Source organism: Propithecus coquereli, unplaced genomic scaffold (genome assembly GCF_000956105.1).
Source record: "Propithecus coquereli isolate 6110/MARCELLA unplaced genomic scaffold, Pcoq_1.0 Scaffold89, whole genome shotgun sequence".
Classification (NCBI taxonomy): domain Eukaryota; kingdom Metazoa; phylum Chordata; class Mammalia; order Primates; family Indriidae; genus Propithecus; species Propithecus coquereli.
In genome coordinates, this window is record NW_012155173.1 from 2,928,503 (window position 1) to 2,947,715 (window position 19,213).

Below are 19,213 nucleotides of genomic sequence, written 5' to 3' on the forward strand. Positions count from 1 at the left end.
TATTTTTTTCATTCTTCTCATGAACATATTTACATGTCATTAAATATTAAAAATATGGCTTTTAAATTGATCATTTGTCTCCAAATTGTCATTATAAATATTGTTGCAATCTGCATAAATGCTTGCCTTCTCCGGATGGGTATAAATGGGCTCACTGGTTCAACAGGTGTGAATTTTAAGAATTCTGAAACACTGGGAATACTTCAATTGACAACCTGTAAGTGCTCCTCTTTCAGCACTCTGAGCAGCAATAAATATGATTATTTTTAAATAAACTTTATCAATTCAAATGGCAGAAAATAATATCCTGTTCCTTTTATAATCTGCTTTTCTTTGCTTATTAGTAGTAAGCTTAAAATTTAAAAGAAGTTTATTTGGCCACTTGTAATTTTTCTGTGACCTGGAATACAGACACTTCCAACCTCAAACTTTATTTGACTGTTTTCCTTTAAACTTACCAGTTTTATGTTTAGACATTTGCCCTAAAACTACCTGAAGATTTTCTTCCTCTTTTTCAATTTCCTGCTTTATAAGTGCAAGTTGAGTTTTTTTTTCACTAATTTGGACATTCAGTTCTCCTTTCTGAATACTCAGTTCTTCCAGAAGAGATTTTACTTCCTGTGTTAAAAAAAAAAAAGTCGCCCCCTCCTGTGATTATAAATGGAAATTACTTTAAAATAAGTTATATTATTGTCTCATTTCATAAAAATTCTAATTTGAAAACAAGTTCATTTTTGCCTTTTATGTCAAGAACAGCACTATATTTTGCATTAGTATCTTTATGTGACATTACTATGTGCAAAGCAATGTGCTGCAGAGTGAAAAGGCTGACTGAGACATGGTTCCTACTACCGAGGGGCTTAGTACCTTGTGGAGAGGTAAAGCAGGGAACATGAACACCATCACAAAAGGGTAAGATGTCCTGGGAAACATGCAGACTGATATTACAAAACTCAGAAGAAAGAGAAACTCCTTCCTCTAGGTTGAAGGGAAAAGTCAGGGAAGTTTCAGAGAAAGTGTCATGAAGCTGCGCTGCGAGAAACGGGTGGGATCTGGCTAGTGATAGGGGAGAAACGGAATTCCTAGAGACGAAGTAGTATGAGAAAGGCAGAGAGGCAGGAAAACCTTGGCCATATCCAGAAAACAGTGTCGGGGGAACTACACATGACAGCCACAGCATGGATCTATAACATAATACCAAACTGATGTTACAGAGGAGGCATGACTTCATGAATTTGTATTTTCATTTTCGAGAACCATGAAAATACCTCAAAGAAAATCTATAGCATTGTCCTAGGACTGTCAAGAAAACCTACTGAAAAACATACCCTAATGTGATTGCACTTCTCAGCTACTTCAGTTTCGCCCAGTCTCAGAGCTTCCTGGAGGTCAGCTTTTGCCTGGACCATGCTCTCGTGGAGCAGATGCAGCTCCTCTTTTTTATGCCCTAACTGCCTGTCCAAGGCAGCCATCTCCTGCTGCTGATTTGTCACCTGTATTAAAGGAAAAGGGAAGAGTGTAAAGTTTGAACGAGGCTGCACACAGCCTTCAGTGCTAACTTGGAGATGATTTAGTCCAGCTAAAGGTTGTATGGGGAAAATAGGAGCTAATATCTGAGCCCCCAAAATCAGGAAGGCCAGGCTGGGGGTGCAAGCATGAAATGCCCAATAAAGACCTTGAGCTCACATACTTAAAGTCACTCAAATCACAGTGAGAACAACAATATGATAATAATGATTATCCCTCAGGTTATGGTTTTCAAAGAACTTTCCTATCTACACCTTATTCCATTTTGACAACCATGGTGATAGAAGTTAGGCAGAGATTTTAAAAATGTATTCATTTTTTAAGTTTAAAAATTATTTAAAATTTTAAGGGCAATACATATTTGTTTACAAAAAAAGCAGGCAAAGCAGACATGCAAAAGGAAGAAGATAGAAAGTACTCATAATCTCCCCCTATCAGATGACTACTTTTGTATTGACTAAGAATACAAGTGTTCATAAACACATTTAGCAAAAATGATCTCATAGAGTATTCCATGTTGTGAGACTCACTTCTTTCACTCAATAATATATTGTATCGAGCTGGGATTCAATTTTAGTTTAGACATTTAACCACCATGATATATAGCCTAATTTATTCTTTATACTTTATTTTGTATTTTCCAATCTTTTCTGTAATCAAATATGTATTACTTTTATAGTTATAAAACATATGCAGGTTTAACGCAGTTTTAATTGTTTTTTCAAGACGTCTATTGACATACCTGGCTTTTCAGCTTTTCCAGCTCAGCTCTCTTGGCCTGAAGCAGGGTCTCAGATTCTTTAAGGACCTGCAGGTGGTGATCCTCATTGTGTTCTGCTGTCTCGATGTCTTTCTGCAGTTTCTGAAGCCTACAAAGCACCAGCAGCACTAGAACAGATCCTATGGGAGACTGACCCAGAGCTGTCTTCCAGCACAAGCCCCTTGCAGCCCTACAGAAGTCTTACTTACTCTTCCGTCAGTTTTTCCTTCTTCTTGTTTAAACACTGGAAGTCTGAGTCTTTTGCTGCTACAACTTTGTTTATTTCTTTCAAGATTTCTTCTTGCTTAATTTTGTGCTGCTCCAAATCCTTTGCATCAGCCTGGAGCAATCTAAAACACATTCCTTTATTCCCCCAAAGGCCCTTAGACATAACATGCATTATTTATCATAAACCAATTATTATCCTCTTAGATGAAAACTTTTCATTCATCTCACTGCATGCATCAGTGGCTTAGGGATTCCACCTACCTTAGCTGCTGATCGGCTTTGACAAGGTGAACAGCAGTTTCCTGAGCTCTCTTTTCTAATTCCTCAGCATCTGATTCAGTTTTCAATAAACTTCTTTTGGCATCAGTGAACTTTTCAACAGCATTTTTTGTCTAGAAAAGAAACTGTCATTAAATGCAATTCAGTTGCAATACTCACTTGCAGCTATTGGCAGTATAAACTGATAAAACTCTTGGAAAACAACAAGATGATATAGAAAGTCATAAAAAAAAGTCCATTAACTTTGACTTTCTAATTATCAGAAAATAATTCAGAAGTGAAGAAGTACTACATGAAAATGCTCATCGTATATTGACATAATATAAAACTTGACAAATAGTAGATTAAGTAATAATGCAATAACACAGTGGAATACTGTATAGCGTCTAAATGGTAAGACGAGGCCAGGTGCAGTGGCTCATGCCTATAATCCTAGCACTTTGGAAGGCTGAGGCCGGAGAATAGCTTGAGCTCGGCAGTTCAAGATGAGTCTGAGCAAGAGTGAGACCACATCTCTACTAAAAACAGAAAAATTAGCCAGGTATGGTGGTATTCAGGTGTAGTCCCAGCTACTGGGGAGGTTGAGGCAGGAGAATTGCTTGAGTTTGAGGTTGCTGTGAGCTAGGCTGACACCACTGCACTCTACCCAGGGCAACAGAGCAAGACTGTCTCCAACAACAGCAAGAACAAGAACAAGAACAACAACAACAACTTCAAAAATAAATAAATAAATAAATAAAAGAGTGAGACTCTGTCTTTATTAAAAATAGAAAAATCAGCCAGGCATCGTGGCACGTGCGTGTAGTCCCAGCTACTCGGGAGGCTGAGGCAGGAGGTTCCCTTGAGCCCAGGAGGTTGAGGTTGCAGTGAGCTACGATGATGCCACTGCACTCTAGTCTGGGTGACAGAGTGAGACCCTATCTCAAAAATAAAAATAAAGTGGTAAGATGACAATGTAGCAACATGGAATAATGTTAATGATATTATGTTGGCTGAAAAAAGTAAATTTAAAATTTAAATGGTATAAGCACTGTGAGAGCAACTATATAAAACTATATCTGTATCAGCATAGACAGAAAGGCTATGCAAAAATAAACAGTCATTTGAAGGTAGTGGGACTGTAGATGATCTTTTTATTTCAAAATAATCCATAATGTTATTATATTATTTTTTTAAGTATAAAACCATCTACCCAATTAAGTGGTAATGAAGTCATTTAACCTACATAGAGATTCTTACTATATTCTAGATATTATCAAGTAAAAACTTATTAATCTGATGATTTAATTATGGCTGAGAAACACAAATATTAAATACTTTCCAAGTATTTAAAAATCTTCCCATATAAGATCTGGTAAAAATACTATTTTTTTTAACAGCTTGGTTTCTTTTTCTGCCTAACATAAAAGGCTTAAAACAATGTCATCAAAAGTTCCAAAAATAGAGTTTGGTTTTGCACTTGGTTGAGCAGTGACTCACCTTCAGCCAAAAAAACAAGTTCTGCCTGTGCTCTATACTAAAGTCAGAGAAGTCTGTACGTAAGATTTGTCTATTAAATATCCCGTGTGAATACAAAAGGGTCAGCAAGCTCCCAAAGAGCTACATGTTTCACCATACTTCGTTCCATGTCAGATAGCTGGTTTTTGTCAGTTTTATCAGCAAAGCATTGGACAAAACTCATTATATACTCTAGAAGGCCATGTTTCTAAGTAGTTTTTTGTCTCCTTTTATGTCAGGTTTTAACATGTCTGGCACGTTCCTTAAAAAACACAGCTACTTCCTGTCTCCTACTTCTTTGTACCAAGCTGCCTCCCTGAGTCATTTTGGGAGCATGAAGGGAAAAGAGCTTATCTTGGTTCACTTACTACCTCTGCCTACTAGCAGTGTCATCAATTTTCTTTCCTATACCAGTGATAATTTTTTCTCTAGTTCTGCTCACACCTATTTTCTCTCACAGTAATCTAACAGGTGACAACAGAAAGAACTGTTCATCTGAAGAGATGAGAACTTTTTCCATTCTTATTAAAGCCATTACGCATAGAATTTCTTTAATAAATCATTTCAGGTCCTGGGTAATAGATTTCTATTAATTTAAACAGATTTACCTGAAATAACAATATAAAAATAATAGTTCCTGAGGTATTCCACGTGGGTAAGGAACATTTTTCATCCTGGAATTCTCACCTAATTAAAAAAGCTCTTCGTGAGGCAAAACTTCAGCTGTGTGATTCTGGGTTGGTTACCAGCCTCTGAGCTAACGGTAACACCGTCTTACCAGGTTGCTAGGAAGGTTCAGTGAAGTGGTATTTATAAAATGGCTGACATATGTCCATAGCAGGGAGGGGCTCAATAAAAGCTAGCTCCTTTTCCTCCCCAACTTCCCTCTGTGTTGTAGTGATACAAAAAATTTTATAACACTATCAACTTGGAGAAAAATGTAAGACTTATGAGGTCCACTGTAGCTTAATAGGAATATAAAGATTGACCTATTTAAAAAACACAGATATCAGAAACCAAATAATAAAAAACGATACACAAAGGATAAGAAAGTGGGGTAGGCTGGGGACTAAATAACTTCAGGAATTTTTCTTTTTTTTGCGCGACAGAGTCTCACTCTGTTGCCCGTACTAGAGTGCTGTGACATCAGCCTAGCTCACAGCAACCTCAAACTCCTGGGCTCAAGCTATCCTCCTGGCTCAGCCTCCCAAGTAGCTGGGACTACAGGCATGCGCCACCATGCTCGGCTAATTTTTTCTATATGTTTTTAGTTGTCTGGCTACTTTCTTTCTGTTTTTTTAGCAGAGACGGGGTCTGGCTCTTGCTCAGGCTGAGTTCAAATGATCCACCCGCCTCGGCCTCCCAGAGTGCTAGGATTATAGGCGTGAGCCACCGCGCCCGGCCTTCAGGAATTTTAAGTATGCTATTTCATTTAATTCATACTGAACAGCCTACTATTCTTAGCCTGAATTTATAGATGAGGAAAGCAAAGGTCAGGAACTTAAGTGGCTTGCCCAAATTCTCACAAGTCAGTTAGGAGTCCCTAACTAGTGGACTCCAGCCTGGAACCCAGCTGTCGGACTTAGACAACTGTGCTCTTCTCACTTGTTCTCTTTCTAATCCTTCACGCAGACAGTAAGGTGTCTCACTCACACTGAGCTCACACCCAAAACCACACCAGGACATACCTTCTCTTTTGTGTATGCGAGTTCACTCTCGGCCTCCGCCAGGAGTCGGTCAGCTTCCCTAAGCTCTGAGCGACGTTTCAGAAGGGTCTTCTCAATGCACTCAATTTCATCTACAATATCTTCATGGTGTTTGAGTGATTTTTCTATTTCTAGTTCAGTCACAAGACTCTCAATATTTCCATCAATGAAGTCCCTAAAAATAAATCATATACACACATATTAAAAGATTTTAAATGTAGACATTTGTAGCCTAACCACTAAAAAGATGTACAATGATTTTCTAATTTTATATTAGCAGGGACAAGAGGGGTGGCTACATTAGATTATGCTCAAGGTTTATATTTACCTTTTTATTAAATATGGAATACTAGTGACAATAAATGCATAATATGTAAAATGTATGATGGAATTGTTTGTCTTTTTTTTTTTGTTAGAGACAGGGTCTTGCTCTGCAGTTGAGGCTGGAGAGTGCAGTGGCCCAATCATATAGCTCACTGTAACCTCAAATTCCTGGGCTTGAGCAATCTTCCTGCCTCAGCCTCCTGAGTAGCTGGGATTACAGGTGCATGCCACCACACTCAGCTACTTTATTTATATTTTTTGGGTAGGTCTTGCTATGTTGCCCAGGCTGATCTCAAACTCCTGGCCTCAAGAGACTCCCAAAGTGCTGGGATTACAGGGGTAAGCCACCACACCCAGACTGTCTTTTTAAATCTAACAACAAAGATTAGTGTGTTGTCAGCACCTGGCCAAGAAAATGTTGACAATTCTATTCTTCTGAGATATAAACATAAAACAAACCACTACTACAATAATCATCCATTTCCTCAAAGCTATCCTTCCGGGCCCAATTCACAGGCTGCCTGAAGACTACCCAATTTTGTAATTTATTCCATTCTGATAGAATAAAACTACGGCGACATTTGACAAATCACAAAGCATGACATACGATTCAACATCTCCAGACTAACAAGACAAAATTACTTGAAAATGGGACTATCAGTGACTGTGGGAGAGAAAAATATGAAAATAAATTCAACATATTAACAGATTCTTTCTCTTTAAATGAAGGCATACAGATGACTTTTTACTTTCTTCTTCAAACATTTTCGTGTTATCCAAATTTCCTAATCATTTATTATACTGTTATAACTAGGAAAAGAAGTGGTTATCCTACTGGCCTACCATCTCCCCCAAAAACCCTCAAAATAAAAAAACTCCCCCCAACATATATACCCACAAAAACAATAGATATAATCATCCCCCCAACCCTCAAACATCCAGTTCCATCCTTGTAGGTGTGGCCTTTGCCTTCCCCCATCAGGTCTATTAGTCAGTCATATGTCTGCTCCTAGATGGCAGAGACCATGTTTTACCTCCATGTCCTCCACAGGCCCCCCTCCTCCTGGGGGCCTGGGCCAGTCTGACTTAAATGACAAAAACTAGAAAAGTGTCATAAGTCATGGACTACTGCAAAAGATAGGGTTTTACATAATTGACCCAACCAATAGATGTTGCATTCATTAACTGACCCTATATCAGGTGCCAGGACACAGTGATGAATTCCAGCTACTGACCTCCTGGGCTCCTCACAACACTGTGTGAAAAGTGCTATGATCAAGATTGCCAACCCCGAATTGTGAGTGCCTGAGTGTAAGAGGGGATCCCTGACTTTTGTTTGGAAAGACAGGTTGGAGTTAGGCAGAGGGGTAGGAAAAGCATTCCAGGGAAAGGATAGCATGTACAAGGGTGTTGAGGCAGGAGAAAACCTTCTGCTTGGGAAGCCACAGGAAACTAAGTGGGCCAGCCCAAACATTGTGTGTGGGCAAGAAGGATAGAAAAGCCAGGCAGGGTTCAGATCGTAGACGGTGGTATATATTCTGATGGAGTAAGAGTCGCATAAGAGAGTGGCAAATCAGATTTACAGTGTGTCACGGACAGAGTGGAGAGAAAGAGACAAGACATGGAAGGCCAGTGTGGAAGCTATTACAATGGCCTAGGATGAGACTGATTAAAGGACAGAGCAGTAGATATGACAGAAAGGGACTAGTTTGAGTTCTTTGGATATAGAGTCAGCAGGACTTGGAGACCAGCTGGATGCCTGGGGGAGTGAGGGAAAGGGAGGAGTTGAGAACACCTGCCACGTCTTTAGCTAGCGTTACTAAGCAGGAGGAATGGTTCTGCCATTCCCCAAGAGAGACCATAAGAAGAGTTGATTTGGATTATTGGCCAAGAGAACTTAGACCTGCACTGTCCAATATGGTACTTAACCATGTGGTTATTAAATTAGTTAAAATTAAATTAAAATCTGTTCCTCAGTCCCATTAGCCACATTTTAAGTGCTCAATAGCCACATGTGGCTAGTGGTTACTGTTTTGGACAGTACAGATAGTGTTGATTTAGGTTATCTTAATGAACTAACACCATATTCATCTGAATTATAAAAATATAATGGCTACTAATAATTACTTTTGCTGTTGACGTTTCTGGATAGTTCTGTGTAATTCTTCTACTTCATGCTCCAAGTCTTTCTTCTCTTGCAAAAGACCATCAATATCATGATGCAGTTCTTCCATTTCTTTCTCAGACTGCCGCTTGGATGCTCTCCTCCACTGTTCTTCCCGTCTCTTTGATTTTAAATGCTGTGTTATGTCTTCTAATCTAGAAACTTCATTTTCCTGAACAAAGAAAAAAAGTGCAGTACTGAAACATCACAGGATGCTTCCCCTCTTTCCCGACAAAAGCTGAAATTAACGGTGGTTAAAGTGGTATCTAATAATATGACATTAAAAATGGTGATAGACTCTAAGACTTCAGTATGAAAAAAATATTAAGCCCGTTTTTTTCGATGTCATGGATGAAATTAGTGGACTGATAGAATTTTTAACTTTTCCATCAGTCTAACTATGGTTGAGAAACATTCACCAAGCCTCCTGTGGACAACATCTGTCTCCAAAGAGTTCAGCATCTAGCAGAAGAGACAGACACAAGTCTTTCCTTCCTCTGGACACATGGGAGGGGAGTCGTCTGAGAAGGGTGCTCAGAGGAAGAGGTGTTTTGCTTAGGTTTCGAAGAATGAATGAAAGGGGAAAGATCTAGGCTGAAGAAATAACATGTGAACCCTTGGGAAACTATATAAACAGTTGGGTACTTTGGAAGAGTAGAACCACTACTTTAAGAGATTGTCAATAAATGCTGAACAGAAAAAATTGCTAGAAATTATAATATGCATTGAAAAACTGCAAGAGAATGTGAGTACCATTGGTAACCATGCAAATGCATGCAGACCCTCTGAATCTACTCTGACTTATTACAATGGGACTGGTGACTTGATACCCAGATGTCCTAGTCCTTTATCTTCCCCTCAGTCTGCTGAGAGGGAAAGAAAAAAAGAAAGGCCCCAGGTGTTCTAAGTTTGAAAGAGGATCTTGGGATACATTTTATTTTTTTGGAATCAAAAAGTTAGGAATTAATCTAGTGATTAGGAAGTAATAATATATTAAAATCAAGCCTAAGAAAAGAATATGAAATACAGTAAGTAACAATTTACACACAGTCAGCTTGTAGTACCTAGAAATATAGAAATGTCGGGCAGTCATTAAAATACTGTTTAAAAACATTTGTAAAACCACAAGGAAATGCTTGTAACATTAAGTGGGAAAAACAAAATACAAAATTGTGTGTACAACATGACTATGAAAATAAATAATAACCAATAAATCCTACCACCCAGAGGTAATCCCCACCAAGACCTTGCTGTTTGCTATTCATACATGTGCACACACATGCACATGTGTGCACATACATATATGTACTTGTACAGTACAGGCATTAGTATGTGAATATATCTATACATACACATTAATATAGCACTTGTCAATAGAAAAAACTTTGTAAAAATGGTTTATTTCAGGACTGAAAGCCTTTCTGTTATAAAGTGGCTAAACCAGGTTTGTAAACCGGACTAAGACCCAAACTCCTGTTCACAGTATTTTTTTTTTCTTGATACAGGGGTCCGGCTATGTTGCTCAGGCTGGCCTCTAATTCCTGGGCTCAAGTGATCCTCCTGCCTTAGCCTCCCAAGTAGCTGGCACTACAGGTGCACACTACTGCACCTGGCTCAGTAGTTATTTTAATGAGAGAATGCTTGCACAGCTCTAGACATTAGCCTTACAAACATGCTTTTGGGATATAATCCAGTCATAAATAAGGTTATATACTTAATGAGAAGACCTATCAGTCACCCATGGAAGGAGTGTGGACAGGGGATTGTATGTCTTTCCACTTACTAAGTTATGATGTTCTGGGACGTTACAATGCAGCACACCCACAGGGATGAGGGGGACAGAGAAGTTGGGGGGTGGAGGCCCATATACGATGGGGGCCCCAGCAGGAGGTGGGCCATAAACAATAGTGCCAGGGTTGAGAGGTCGGCTATTGTTGGGCAAGGGAGGAGGTGGTGCATACAGGGCCATGCCCTGGGGTACAGGAGAACCATCAGGTAGCACGGTATACATCATGTATCCAGGAGGAGGCACAAATGGGGGTTCCTCGTGGTCATCCAGCTCACTCTCTTCTCGGCTATCTCCTCCACTGTCTGCATCTTCAAAGAAATAAACAGAAGAGGGTTTTACCCCCATGGTTTACTAGGTAAATAAGTTTATTAGAGAACAGCAGCATTTATGCCAAGATACTGGAGATGTGAGAATAAAACTCTGAAAAAAAAGGTCGAAAGTAGTTTTGAAAAGCAGATCAAAATATGGATTCAAAGTATTTTCAGTGACTGATACTTGAGTTTTTCTTATGTCTACCTGTTGGTTTGTTTGTTATTAATTTATTCATTTACTCATTTATTCAGCAACCATTTGAGTGCCTGCTTCACGCTACATAAAAGACCAACAGAGATGTGCTGTGTGTGAGATCTCACAGCCCTCAGTGCTTATTGCTGTCATGACATATAACACTCTGTAATGTGATGGCTTGCTTACTTATCTCTCCCAAAACAGAAACCATGTTTGCTGATCACTGATAACAAAGAACCTAGCACACAGCAGGCACTCAATAAATAGTTCCTGAATGAACAAATCCTCAGAAGGTAGTATTCCCATTTTACAGATTAACAGTCTCAGAGCAGCTAAATACTTTGCCTAGGCTCACACAGCTAAGTGAAAGAGCTGGGATTTACCCAGGTTGGACTTTTTCTTCCCAGAGCTTTGGAAGACAGACCTATAACACTTCATTTTAGCAGGGTGAGATTAATGCCATGATGCAAGGATACAAGGCACCATGCTCTAGTAAAGGCTAAAAAGCTGCTCACTCAGCCTGGGCGATGCAGAGTGGAGGAAGGCTCCATAAAGGAGTATTATTTGAAGATCTACATCTTTTTTTTTTTCTTTTCTGGTTTTTTTTCTTTGAGACAGAGTCTCGCTCTGTTGCCTGGCTAGAGTGCCGTGGGGTCAGCCTAGCTCATAGCAACCTCAAACTCCTGGGCTCAAGCGATCCTCCTGCCTCAGCCTCCTGAGTAGCTGGGACTGTAGGCATGTACCACCATGCCTGGCTATTTTTTTTTCTATACAGTTTTAGTTGTCCAGCTAATTTCTTTCTACTTTTAGTAGAGATGGGGTCTCGCTCTTGCTCAGGCTGGTCTCGAACTCCTGAGCTCAAACGATCCACCTGCCTTGGCCTCCCAGAGTGCTAGGGTTACAGTCGTGAGCCACCATGCCCAGCCGAAGATCTATATCTTATTGAAGGATGAGTAGGAATCAGTTTGGGAGAGGAAGGAGGACATTCCAGACATAGGGTTTAAAACATGGAGGCCTGAGGAACGTGGCATGCTGTAACTCAAGCAGTCAGGTACGATGTGGGAGACTGATGGGAAGTGAGACAAGAGGTGGTTGGCCAAGACCAGATCAGAGAAGGCCTCACAGACCTAGCTAAGGGGTTTGGACTATGTCTTAGGAACTGCAGGGAATCAATAAAAGGTTATTAAACATGCAAGAGAAATGCAACTTCTCTATGTGATGTGACTTACCTCTATTTGGAAACGATTTATGTAACCCACTCCTGATGGGAGAATAAACCCAGTACCCTGAGGCAGGTGGAGGCCCACTGCCTTCCTTCCCATCTTGCTGCCCAGGACGTGATTTTCTAATGGGAGTTGAGGCTGTGTACTTTAGGCCAACACCAGAGTCCTTGGTGGCCTGGGAACTGTGGCTGGAAACCTAAAATAAAAGACAGCAGAGCTCAGTATTACAAGCGGAAAGGCTGATTTTGAGAAATGTTAAAAGTCTAGAGCAAAGCCTAGATGTAGCAAAATTGAGAAAGAACTTGGTTTCTTTTCATTATCATAATTTTCATTTTTCAGACACAAGTGAGAAGTGATTACACAGTCAGATCAACTGCAGTTCCATACACATGGTTCAGTTTATTTATGACACTCTGGACTTGATCAACATGGCAATGTCAGGGGACTGAGAAAACAGGAAGGCTGTGTGTGTACAATGGCTGGGGTCACATCAGACTGCTCTGTGAAAGTGAAGGGCTCAGAGCATGGTGAAAGCAGACAAACCAATGTCTATCCTTTCACAGATTATTTAAAAATATCCATCTCCTGTCCTGCCTTTTGGTACAACTTTCTAGAAATAACAAGTCCTTGACAATGCTGAAATGTTATCTGACTGTTTGGGTTAATTTTATGCGGCAATGCCCCAAGAGAAAGCAATGAAAACAAGTTCTGCGTAAGTGATCAAACCCCTGGGTGTCAGCCTCTCTTCTCCTCATCTTTCCTCATGGTTTCTTTTTCTTTTACCCTGTCCTTGACAGCCCAGCAACTGAGGCAAAGGAAACCAGCGAACATTCAAGGGAATCTGGGGATATCAGTCTTTTGCTGTCCTGGGAGCTTGGCATGGCTTTAAAGATCTATTCTGCTCCTCTCTTACCCAGTCTGTAGGTCTATCCTCCAAACCCTCATCCAGCTCAGGGTTACACGTTTTGCTCTAACTTACACTGCTTCCACATCCAGCCCTAGCTGTTCCAAGGCTGCCATGAGATTTCTGGGAGGAGGACCTTGGATTCTGCTCTTCAGGGTCTGGTTAAGTCTATCAGCCCTAGGATCCCAGTGTGCCTAAGCTGTTTCTCTCTGACTGTTGCTTATCAGCTGATTCTAGCAAGATGGCACCCAGCCCCTATGCTTTGGATGAGTACAGCCCTCCTCATCTTCCCACATTCAGGCACCAAGCCCTGACCATTTTGTCTCCTTAGGATCCCTTAATCCCATATTTCCTTTGCCAGCTCCACTAATCTAGCTTTGGCTCCTCTTATTCTTCACTTGAATCAGTTCAAACAGCCCCACAGAAAGCTTACCATGCCACATGTTTAGCCTCCACACTTAGCCAGAATCTTCTTCCCAAACTATAGCTCTGAGCATGTTAGCACACAAATCGTTTCCCAAGGCCTCCATAATTAAGTGCAAGGGATTTTAAGGCCCTTTAAAAAAAAATGCATGACCCCAATCTACTTTTTCAGCTTCATCTTTCACTGTTCCCATCAAACCCTCTAGCCCCACAAGGCTATTTGCCATGGCTGAGCCAACTCTCCTCTTCCACACAAGCTCTTTCCAACCCCCTAAAAGCCCATCCCTCACTGCTTGCTAAGTGCTGACTGCAGGACCCTGCTTGGAAGCCTTCCTTCCTGAACTTCCCCATGAGATAATACTTAATACCTCTCTGCAACTACAGCACAAAGGTCAAGTCTCTTGTCACATGCACATGACTGTTTCATAATCACACTGGCATGACCCATGAGCTCTTTGAGAGCAGGGGTTGCATCATTCATTGTGGTACCCACCACTGCCTAGCACTTGGCCTAGACTTCAGTAAGCACTGAACGAATGTTTGTTAAAAGGAAATGAAATCCAGGTGCCTATTTTGCTGTCTGAGCCTCTGCACAATTCTATACTCAATTTCAACAGGCTTTCTCGGCTTAAGTCACCTTTTCCCCTTACAGCATCTTCATTCGGGGACCCCATAACATACTACCTGAGCATGAACAGACAATTGACATCTTTTCTGGGAAGTTCCTATTTTCATCTCAAATATTAAAAACACTGAAGAACCTAAATGCATGGCTTAGCATAGAAATGTTCTTGGCACCTGTTCACAAATTTGGGCAAGGGGACAATGTCATACTTTCTTTAAGAAAATTCAGTTAACACTCCCAACATCACAGAATTCCTACTTTTGACGATGATGGCGGTGGCATAAAGTACCAATAGCCTCGTCTTTTGAAAGGATCTGCCATACTGCTGATGTAATCATTTTGATAAGAAACTTCACGACGAAGTTCTGCAATTTCTTCCAAAATATTTTCAAAGCCTCCTTTGTTGTCTGTAAAGGAAAGACATTCTATGAGGTTGGGATAAAATAATTTACTTCCTTTCTCTCTCAAAATACCAAAGAGATTCCATGAGAGCCACTGAATTTTTTTTTTTTTTTTTGAGACAGAGTCTCACTGTGTTGCCCGGGCTAGAGTGCCGTGGCATCAGCCTAGCTCACAGCAACTTCAAACTCCTGAGCTCAAGCAATCCTCCTGCCTCAGCCTCCCAAGTAGCTGGGACTACAGGCATGCGCCACCAGGCCCGGCTAATTTTTTCTACATATTTTTAGTTGTCCAATTAATTTCTTTCTATTTTTAGTAGAGACGGGGTCTCGCTCTTGCTCAGGCTGGTCTCAAACTCCTGAGCTCAAACAATCCGCCCGCCTCGGCCTCCCAGAGAGCTAGGATTACAGGCGTGAGCCACCGCGCCCGGCTAGAGCCACTGAATTTTATCAGTTCCTTAAAGCTGACTTTCAGTCTGCCCTTTGGTAATTAGTTTTTGCTAATACTAAGAGGAGAGCACAACCTTCAGTCGTTCAATTATAAAGTAAGTCAAACAAAGCAAATAAACAGATTTGTAAACATTATTTCTTTTGAAATTATTAAACAAATGCAAACCTCTTATCTCTTTTTTAATCAAGTCCCTCGATATTACACTTACATGAAATGTTTTTAAATTCTTTGATGTTACTTGTTAAAGTTAATTACCACAGCTCTCTAAATCAAGCATGGGGTTGATTTGCAACAGTTAAATACATTTTCTAAAGGCAAAAAACAAATAAGATTATTTGATTTTAGAATTACAAAACCATTGCAAAAATCAAAACCCAATACTTTACCAGCCCCAGTGAGGTCTAGTACATTCCGCAGCCTTGCAATCTCTGTCCTCTGTCGCTCCATTGTCTCATGCAGTTTCTCGAATTCTAGCACCTGTGAGTTTGCTTCTCCAGTACCTACATCGGCTTTCTCCATCTCAGTTCGAACCTATTAAAAAATCACATGCACAAAGTTGCCAATGAATTAATTCATTCCCAGATGTGTTTATCCTTGCTAATTGATTATAATTCTATAGTTTTTGTTTACACTTTACCAGTGAGAAAATCACATTACTGCTTATATTTATACTGCACTGCACCTGGCACAATGTAGAGGATAAAGTACTGATTATTCATTGCACTGCAGAATTCTTTGAGAAATCACCTACAGTACTTTAGTCTTTTAGGAACTGATAAGAACCTAGTAAGGAGAAGGTCTCAGGGTACCAATACTGACCTGTTCCTCCTTCTCCCTGAGAAGATTCTGCAGGAGTTCAATCTCAGCTTCTGCTCGAGTCAGATCCCTGGCCGCTTGTGCTGCCTTTCTGCTGAACCTCTCTGCTTCCTGCAACTCCTACTGGGACAGAAGTATGAGAAAGGTAGCACTGCTATCACAGGTTGTCTTCTTCATTCTTTCTTCCTCTCAGACTGATTCTTATGCTTTCGTCGCATTGCCTGCCTAGCTGTCCACGCACATGTGGTGCCAAGCCCCACCTTCTCCTGTGTTGTTCCCATCACTGGGCAGCCTTCCCTGACCCCAGAGGGCCAAGTGGGCAAGGTGCTGCTTCAGAAAGAACAGGGGCTAATTTTTTTTTTCTCTTTTATAGTCTTCCATGATTGATGTTTCTCTGGGCTCTCATTAGATTTTTTTCTCCTATGATCTAGTAATACTATCTTAATCTCATCAGCATTTGCATCCTATAAAGCACCATAATAGACATTATCTCAGTCAGAAGTCACAACAGCCCTACGAGGTAACATATTTTCATAAATACATCCTGTAATATTTTAGATGAAAAATTTGAGGTTCAGAGGGATTATATGACAAGCCTTCAAAACCCTCATCGAGGTATGTGTTGACAGCTACCTCCTTAGGCAGATCCCTACACTTTTTTTTCTTTTTATTTCTGCATATTATGGAGGTACAAACGTTTACACTGCCCTTGCTCCCCCCTCCTCCCCAGTCAGAGATTCAAGCGTGTCCATCCCCCAGATGGTGCGCATCGCACTTATTACGTATGTATATACCCATCCCCTTCTTCCCCCTCGCATCTGCCTGACGCCTGATAAATGTTATTCCTATATGTGCACTTAGGTGTTCATCAGTTAAAACCAATTTGCTGGTGAGTACATGTGGTGCTTATTTTTCCATTCTTGGGATACTTCATTTAGTAGAATGGGTTCCAGCTCTATCCAGGAGAATACAAGAGGTGCTATATCACCATCAGATCCCTACACTTTCAGGTAGGGATGGTATGTTTCATTTGATGGCTCCTTTCAGGACTAAATACATTGAGTACAGGGCACATGTTACCACAAAAAAAATTCATAAGGCTTGTGATGGGGGAAATACAATCTTCAGGCATTAAGAAAGAAAGATAATTTTACAATGGTTTATAAAATAATTTAAGTCTATAACAAGAGATCGCTAATACAAGTTGCTATGTTTTTTGACAGCAGCACTGGTGGAAACTTGTTCTGTACAAGTGGACTCACCTCTGCACGCTCCTGGTTAATTTTCATTACAGTTCCATGAAGGGACTTAAGTTGGTCTTTGGCAATGGTGAGCTCAGCTGTGGCTAGCTTATCAGAGGTGGCCACAGCTTTCTTTAGTTTCTTCAATTCTTTATCTAAACCAAAAAACTGCTCCTGAGATTTGGCATCTTCAAGTTTCTTCTAAAATAAAAGAAACAGTAAGTAACAGATGAATCATTTGGTAGCAATGAATTAGGATGTAAGCTCCAGTAGGGCAGGGACACTATTCACACCCCTGCACACCCCATGCCTAGAACAATACTTGATACACAGGAGGTGCTCCATAAATATCCACTGAACAAATTTAAAAATCTCAAAACTAAGATAAATTTAGAATCAGTCTTCCTAGTCAAGAATCTTAGTGATCCTAACTTCATTCATTCATTGGAAAAACATTTCTTGGCACCATCACCAAGAAATGGATGGAACAGCCTTTAAAATCACTGAATCTAGCCCTGAGCACATGGTGGTGAAGAAAGAACTTGGCATCTCTGAGGAACTGAAAGGAGAAGCGTAGTGAGAAAAGGAGACATCTCACTAGAAGCCAATTATGCAGGGCCTCAAAGACTTAAGAATTTTGTTCTTTATCCTAAGAACAAGGGAAACTGTGGGGAAGGAAACTGACTCTAGCCAGTCCACACTTTAGAAGGAACATGCTGGCTGCTGTGTGGAGCAGGGTCATGAGTAGAAGTGGCAGACCTGTCAGGCAGCCACAGCTGTTGTCCAGAAGAAATGATAGTTAGATGAGGGTGGTGGCATCAGCGAAGGAAAAAGGACATATATTCCAGATATATTTTGGAGGTGGATTCAAAAGGGCTTAGGTTCTCAGTGAAGGATGAAGTAAATCATTCACTGAGGCTGGGAAAAAGGGGAGATGGCAGGTGTGAGGAGTGGAGAAGGCAGGAAATAGTGGTGCATGACAGAATGAGTTCACCAGAGAAAAGGGTCATGTTGCCCATTTAAGGCTGGTGATCATGAATTTATAATGACACCACTATGCTGGATGGATTTTTTCCTCCAAGAATACCTACCATGGGTGCAGGCCCAAAGAATGCAGAGAGCTTCAGTTTTGTAGGGAAGTAAGACAGGAGAAGAGGGCAAGAGATCTGAGGATATTTTCAAAAAAATGGCTGTAGTGGCAGAGCATGGAATTTAAGTTGGACAAGGAGGAAAGTAAAGACAGGAAGGGCTGAACAGATAGCAATGGTGTGACTAACGAATTAGAAGCTCAATAAGATTGAAAAATTGTTAGTGTGGGGGTGCCATAAGAGGTCATAATTAGAGTGGGACACTTCAGTTTGTGATTTCAGAAGTGGCAGACACAATTTCTGAATTTGACAAAATCTAAGATGTGACAATGGGAGTAGGGTTGAGGTGAGATGGAGAAAATCCATGACAGAGAGGCAAGGGTATTAGAAAGGAAGATAAGGAGTTTAAAAATAATTTCCCATGGATGTATCTAATTGGACAAGGGGTTTCTAAGGAGTCAAACTCATCCCAATATCATTTGTTAAGTACCACTTAATTGCCTCTAAAGTCCCTCCTTACATTCCCGATTCTCGTTTCCATCTATCATGACACCCTGGTCTCAGGTCCTTGATTTGGTGACATGGATCCAGGTCGCTCCTAGGTCAGGTTCAGGTCTGTGCCAGAAACGCAGCCAGAGGATACTTTGAGTAACACTCCTCTCAGCTGACCCGATCACCAGTGGGCAGGACCCGGGCAGGAGGTCCTTGTGTGTCTCACCTTCCTAGCCTTCCCTACCTTTTTCTCTAACTCTCGGAGTTGGGCCAGAATTCTCTCCTTCTCTTCATCAGCTTCCTGAAGTTGGAGATCTGTAAGGCCTTGAATTTCCTCCATACTTTTTAGATTTTCTTGCAAATAATGAATTTCATTCTCCAACTGCTGGATTCTTGCTTCATGTTGCCTCTTATCAGAATTAATCTGTGAGGAAATCAAGTTTCAAGAATGATTTTTAAGCAAAATATGTTTTAAACAAAATAAAAACTTTTTATAGAATTATCTTTCATTTTAATACAGGCTGTTAATGAAATTTTGTACTAATGAGTTACCAGGGGTGGTTTTATCTAGGATACTCTCTAGGATCCATTTGAATGTTTGCTTCATCATTAAAATCATTACATCAGAAAAAATCCGATTCTGGCACCACACTACACACTATACTCTATACTCTAGCAATGTGGTATTATTTACCCACCTATTAGAAAACATCTCTTCCTTGCTTCCAAAGCAAGGAAAGCACAGCGTCACAAAACAAGCCTGACTTTGAC

At 40.5% G+C, this 19,213-nt stretch overlaps 1 protein-coding gene across 1 annotated transcript in view; it reads right to left on the bottom strand.

Annotated features, from left to right (window-relative positions):
- Positions 1 to 19,213, bottom strand: part of CNTRL (centriolin) — a 69,479-nt gene that overhangs the window by 12,732 nt on the left and 37,534 nt on the right. Inside the window, exons 17-30 of the mRNA XM_012664414.1 lie at positions 18,687 to 18,866; positions 16,884 to 17,063; positions 15,625 to 15,741; positions 15,192 to 15,336; positions 14,215 to 14,363; positions 12,011 to 12,200; positions 10,269 to 10,582; positions 8,449 to 8,657; positions 5,980 to 6,172; positions 2,777 to 2,907; positions 2,497 to 2,637; positions 2,270 to 2,396; positions 1,329 to 1,493; positions 459 to 618 (exon numbers count right to left, since the gene is read on the bottom strand). Coding sequence (XP_012519868.1) covers positions 459 to 618; positions 1,329 to 1,493; positions 2,270 to 2,396; positions 2,497 to 2,637; positions 2,777 to 2,907; positions 5,980 to 6,172; positions 8,449 to 8,657; positions 10,269 to 10,582; positions 12,011 to 12,200; positions 14,215 to 14,363; positions 15,192 to 15,336; positions 15,625 to 15,741; positions 16,884 to 17,063; positions 18,687 to 18,866 — 2,401 coding nt within the window. The remainder of the gene's footprint in view (positions 1 to 458; positions 619 to 1,328; positions 1,494 to 2,269; positions 2,397 to 2,496; positions 2,638 to 2,776; positions 2,908 to 5,979; positions 6,173 to 8,448; positions 8,658 to 10,268; positions 10,583 to 12,010; positions 12,201 to 14,214; positions 14,364 to 15,191; positions 15,337 to 15,624; positions 15,742 to 16,883; positions 17,064 to 18,686; positions 18,867 to 19,213) is intronic.